At 38.0% G+C, this 6,628-nt stretch overlaps 1 protein-coding gene across 1 annotated transcript; it reads left to right on the forward strand.

The window, feature by feature from the left end:
* Positions 1–4: 4 nt before the first annotated feature.
* Positions 5–1,074, forward strand: LOC107576198 (homeobox protein BarH-like 1; the record flags this gene model as incomplete). The annotated part of the gene is made up of 3 exons (XM_016262431.1): positions 5–243; positions 431–515; positions 610–1,074. Coding segments are annotated over 3 exons (492 nt in total), but the record flags the coding sequence as incomplete, so codon positions are not given.
* Positions 1,075–6,628: the final 5,554 nt, after the last annotated feature.

A 6,628-nucleotide genomic window follows, 5' to 3' on the forward strand; every position in this document is an offset into this window, starting at 1 on the left:
GTCCTGCTCGCTCGGGGCGCCGTTGGGCTCTGCGCTTCTGTCCGGCGCAGCGGGTCTGCATGTGGGCTCTTCATCCCATCATCTCCCGCTGGACCTCCATCTTCGGGGAAAACTCGACCCTGGAGCTGATGCATTGAGCAGGACTAAGAAAGGAAGAAGGAGTAGAACTGTGTTTACCGAACTACAGCTGATGGGCTTGGAAAAACGATTTGAGAAACAGAAGTATCTCTCAACTCCTGACAGGTAAACACGCTCTTTAATTTCAATTAGGCTATTTTATGTAGCCTATTTAAAACAATGTAAATGTTTGACTTTTTCCCTAGTTGAATTATTTTGTTATGAGCGTAATTATGGAGCCACAGCTTACATGCAAAGAACATATTGGTGTTGTCTATGAAATGGCTTAGTCGACATCTTTCTATATTTACAGAATAGACCTTGCAGAGTCTCTAGGCCTGAGTCAGCTTCAAGTCAAAACATGGTATCAAAACAGAAGAATGAAATGGAAGAAAATCGTAAGTTATAATAATTGGCATAGAAATTAGGATTGAATTGTCATAGGCCTACCTGTGAAAATCTAAACTGATGTGTGTCGTTGTTGCTTCGAAGGTGTTGCAAGGAGGAGGACTAGAGTCTCCGACCAAACCCAAGGGCCGTCCAAAAAAGAACTCCATCCCCACCAGCGAGCAGCTGTCGGAGCAGGAGAGGACACAAGAAGCGGACCGCTTATCCGACGGCGGTGCTTCTTCACTTTCTGACGCAAGCCAAGAGGAATAAACGAGGACATCCGTGCGAATATGTTTGTCTCCAGGACGCGAACGTGCCTATAATCGGCCTCTTTGGATCAGTGTGCACCGATGCCTTTATGTTGGCACTTACAGACCTAACCACTTGGCCTGATTTTATACTACCTATGTTTTGTTTGTTTGTTTGATTACGCCAACTTTTGCGGGCCTTGAAAAATCATAGTGAACTTTATCCAGGGACCAGAGCGGTGGTTAGAAGTGAATGAGCTTTTTCTCAGCATTGAAGGCTGTGGTATCATGAACTTTTTATCGGCATATATTGTGCTTTTTTACGCTTTTCATTGGTATTTCAAAAATATTCAAAAAAAAATTAAAATTTCAATTTTTCGAAGACAGTTTTACGTTGTGGCAATGTGACATTTTTTTCTAAGATATGGCACCACAAGACACAAATGACAGCAGGATAATCAACCATAATAGGTTAATAAAAATACTAATAATAGGCTCATAATAATAACCATAAATAATGTGAAATCCCTCGTTGCTGGTTTTCGTTTCATGTTGTGTCCGATTCATGCTCCATATCTCTGAGGCTCATCGAATGCGAGCTGTGTAATTTTATGCGGAATTGTTTATGGCCTAACTGAGCGCCATCACACCGCGCATTAAACTTATTTTGGCGTGTTTACGCAGTAAAAGTAAATATGTGGTAACACAATATTTTCGACGTGAGGTTATTTGTTTTCACAGAAAGATCGTTTTAATCAAAGACACTGGTTATGGTGCCAAGAAGAAGTGTCTGAAGTAAGCGATTTGCATTATGTAGGCCTGTTCAATTTGCACCACAGTATTTGCAAAATGCTAAAAGGATATTTTTCTCCTGATCACTTTGGTATTGGGCTATTTAGAAAATACTTCTCTTTTCTCGATTTTCTTTAAGAAGCCTAACATATTTAACGCCCTGCTTGCCTCATGATGCAAGAAAATAGGCCTACTATTTTGAAATAAACAGTAGGCTAACATTTTATAAATAGCCTAATTGTATTAAGAAAATTAACGAATAGAATATTAGACTTACAAGGCTGTTAATGCATATAATTAAGTTGTACATTCAAATCGTTCTATTAGCCTAATCTTTGATTCATATATTTTCATACTACATTTTTAAATACCGGTGAGGCAGCTGCTACTTTGCTTAGCATTTACAACATGTAAAAAGTTTGTTGATGATGTGGCCTAGTAAAAGCTACTATATAGCTATAAAGTAATAATGCACTCAAATGGACAAAATTATTGATATCACCCATCAGCATCATCCTCCAATAGCCTATAACAATATAATCCGGTTACATTAAATTATCTATAAACAATGGATATACAGCAGAAATATAGCTACATATTTAAGTGTTGCTTTCAGTGATCTTGTTATGTCACTGGGTCACTGTCTGTAGTCTAAAATATGTAAACCCTTACGGACGTAGACTCTCATACGTCGCTCTTCTAGCGGACACATATTTTAATATAATTTTATTGTAACGGAATCACGAACGAGTCATATCTTTCTTTTTTCTTTTTTAAATCCAGTTGATCAGTTTCATTCTATATTTGGCTGTACCTACAACAAAATATTGAGCTGGGACATTTGTGGCATTTTCATTAAGTCCGTATTCAATTTAATACAAAAATAAGAACACAAATAACGTACAGCTGTCAAAGAGCTCATCAGACAATCATCGAACAGTGAAGGAAATAATTATGAGACATTTTTAATACCAAGTCTCTTTTATGTATAGGCCTGATAGTTTAGTCTGGGTGGACGAAATGATACCCTGCCTGGAATAAAGAGAATACCTTATTACCTTAGTGATTTGGTACAATTAATTTCACATGTTCTTGGTTTCGTTTTACCAATGTGAACTCCAGACAAGGCTATTAATCAAAATCATACATTAATGAAGGAATAACGATGCGCTGCAGTGCTCAATTATCTTGGTAAATTTGATCCTAATATAGGTTCTCTTGGTCCTGTATAAATCTGGAGACTGGAGTTATAGTGCCAGGGCAGGATCATCATTCAAGAACACACATAAAACAACGGCACTCATCAATAGCCCATATGTGGTTGCGTACAATAACAGTAAAACATTAATTAGGCTGTATTTAGCCGCGTGGCAAAGCACCATTCTTTCTTTTTCTTTTTTTCCCCCTGAATTAAGCAGCCGCAAACCAGCCCACAGTCTCCATCCGCCTTTTCCGAAAACTCCGTATATTCAAATGACATATAGTCTAGTTATATTGACCAAATCTAATAGTCTCCACAACACCGATATTTTTCTTAAACATTGAAAAAATATATATTTTCGGGATCTTTGAGCTTGTCTATTTATGACCCACCTGACATTATCAAGCTCACACACATTTGCACTTGTTGTTGCGCCTGGAATTTCACCAGTAAATCTAATTACATACATGTTTAACTATATTTAAGTGCAAAGTGAAATAACTCTTTTATGTGAAGGTCATATCTGTGGAAAAAGTTACATAAAGTATGTTACAGGCCTATGCATTTACAGATAACGTGGTCACGTTATCTTTTAAGAGAGATATGAGTAGATAGCTTATTATTGAGAATCCAGTTTTATAATTGAATACATGAGGCCATTATAAACATTAGATTTTTTAGTGTAGGCTATTATCGTAGGTTGAGGTTTTACTGTAGTCTTACGTGAAGTTGACGGAGTTCGTCACATCAGCACGTAAACAATTCGTGACTGTAGCTGTCAGATCCAAATGTGTTGAATTAAGGCCAAAGATTTTGCCTCCAGCGAGTCACCCAGCATGAAAAGAATTTACGTTATTTTGTCGAGACGATTAAAGTTATTGAACCTTATTGAGCATATAACAAAATAATAATAAAAAAATCGTAGACTATGACACGGTGGGTTTAATTTTAATTTAGTTTTTAATTGTTTTGGTAGAAATAAAAATAATCTCAAAATTCATTAATAAAACAAAAACGTAGTTGCAGTTTTAAAACTATCTACATTTTAAACTTGTTATGAAAATGTGCATGGAGTAACCTTACGTGATATTAATATCTCTATTGATATTTGTACAACATCAATTAATAAAGAAACATACAACATGTACAGATGCAGTTCTTTCAAATAAAATCCTTGCTATAATATTAGTTTAATAATGGCAGTCACCAAGATATATATGTATATAAGAATAAGATATATATAACAGACATGCTGCCCTGAACTCAACAGTCTATCCCCTGAATATCCTCTTTGCTGTATTAAGGGTACCTGCTCAATATACAGGTCTTTCTACACCATATAATAACCAGCAATGATTTCCTTTTGGTGTTTATGAATTTGGTGTTTAACTGGATTATAAGGAAACAAATGCTGGTGACAGAATCATTAGAGTGAAATGATTCAGAGGACGCCATGGTTCACTGTTACAGACAGGTGTTTACTGCTTTATTTACACATTTGTAGCAGTTAAAGAGACTAAAATATCATGAAAACACGAGTACTGATCACTCTGGTGGTGCGGAGACTTTAGGAGACGCAACCACAGGATGGTCATTTTAGTTTAAGTTTCTGTTCCCCAAGACACTTAATACTGTTAAGTGCACAAAGACAACAGTACAAGTTAAAGGAAACAAATGCTGGTGACAGAATCATTAGAGTGAAATGATTCAGAGGACACCATGGTTCACTGTTACAGACAGGTGTTTACTGCTTTATTTACACATTTGTAGCAGTTAAAGAGACTAAAATATCATGAAAACACGAGTACTGATCACTCTGGTGGTGCGGAGACTTTAGGAGACGCAACCACAGGATGGTCATTTTAGTTTAAGTTTCTGTTCCACAAGACACTTAATACTGTTAAGTGCACAAAGACAACAGTACAAGTTTTAGGAAATAAACCCTGCACAATCCCATACAACTCTTCCTTTCTAATGGGACATTTAATGTTATTTGCAGTCTTTCCAGCGTCATTAGCATGGATTTCATCTGAACAAAAGAGATGGGTTTACAATGCAGGTGCTGAAATTTCACTCTGAAGTATTTAGCTCAAGAGCTTGTGGAAAATAAATGCACGCATTGTCGTCTGGATTGAAGAGAATCCATTGCGGATGAAGTCATGGGCAGGAATGCCTAATGCACTCAAGTGAACAAAACCTCATCCCAGAAACAGACTCTCAGCCTGGACTTGATAAACTCCAGGTCTCTTCAATCAAGATCAAGATTTTAAAAATGATTGTGCAAAGCTGAAAATATATTTAGCTCCATTGTGTGATCCGCTTAAAAATGCTTAAAAACACAAAATCCCAAACTCTCCATCAGTGTGCATTATCTTCACTAGTGTTTTTGTTTTAAACGACTGACTGTGCATGCATATCGGCAGGCCCTACAACTCCCTATGTCTCGGTTAAACAGTTTATCCATTTGTCAGTATTCACCCATGTCATAATCAGGTCTTGCTGCAATCATTATGCAGATTAAGAACAGGTGCACACGCACTTCTAGCAACAGCATGAAAGGCCAGCAGTGATGACCATGGCAACTTTCATTACCTGTAATCATGTGTTGTGAAAGGCTGTATGTTTACAGACTGCGTGATGCCAACTCCAGACGTTCAGCATATGGCTAAATGCTCCACATGTCTTCTCTTTCCTGTCTGGACCTCGTGAAGGCCGAGCGTTGGACAGCAATGACTTCCGACATAAATTACAATCAGCAGGAAGAGTCAGCTACGAGGAATCTGGTGATTTGGAACTTCCACGTGAGGTGTAATTTAATCATTAAGTGGACCCTGTTGTGGTGGCATGTTCGTGCTCTGATGCAAGAAGCGAGCTAGGATTGGTGGGTGTGGGGTGGAAGACCCCCAGTTTCTGAGATGGGTATTTGTGGAGTCAAAAGGTGTGCACTTAAACAGAACTCAACTTAGGGGCTCATAAGTTGAACGTCTGCCCAGCCACACACAGGAGAATTCTTCACGATTAAAGCTCCTCTGATTAATCGAACTTATGTGCCAAAACTGCACATGCTGCGCATGATCCCAATTACACTGAAACTTGATTCAGCATGGAGCACCTCTACGGTCGCCCTGCCTCCCCTCTGTTTTCACTAGACTATGTTTGACAGCATGCTTTAATGTCACTCTGTTCAAATTTTAAGTTATAACATCACATGTGTGTTTTCACACTTTGAACTACCTTTTCATTTATTTAAACCAAACATTAATTAGCCAACTGGGCACTCCAAACTGATATGACTTAGTTTTTTCTTTGAAACACACTCACAAATAATGAATTGTCCAAATAATGAAAGTCAATGGGTCCAAAAAATGTCAAGCTACAAAGAAAGACATTCAAATAGCACTTTCTGATTACATATAATCAGATTGAGTAAATAGTATATCCCCAAGCTGAGATACGAATAGATAAGAGTGAGGAGTTGGGGTGGAGGAGGGATGCCAGAAAAAACTGTCCCGGGACAGAGGTAAGTTGGCTCTATATATTTACTGTCATGCTAATTAAAGGGATAGTTCACCCAAAAATGAAAATTCAGTCATTAATTACTCACCCTCATGTCGTTCCATACCCGTAAGACCTTTGTTCATCTTCTGAACACAAATTATATTTTTTGAGGAAATCCGAGAGCTCTCTGACCCCCCATAGACAGCAGCACAACTGAAATGTTCCCAGGTCCAGAAATGTACAAGGCGTGTGACATCAGCGGTTCAACCGTAATTTTACGACTGCTGTTTATGCAGGGTCAGAAAGCTCTCGGATTTCATGAAAAATTAATTTGTGGTCCGAAGATGAACAAAGGTCTTACGGGTTTGGAACGACATGAGGG

The sequence above is a fragment of the Sinocyclocheilus grahami genome, unplaced genomic scaffold, assembly GCF_001515645.1.
Source record: "Sinocyclocheilus grahami isolate Dianchi unplaced genomic scaffold, SAMN03320097.WGS_v1.1 scaffold3327.1, whole genome shotgun sequence".
NCBI classification, from domain to species: domain Eukaryota; kingdom Metazoa; phylum Chordata; class Actinopteri; order Cypriniformes; family Cyprinidae; genus Sinocyclocheilus; species Sinocyclocheilus grahami.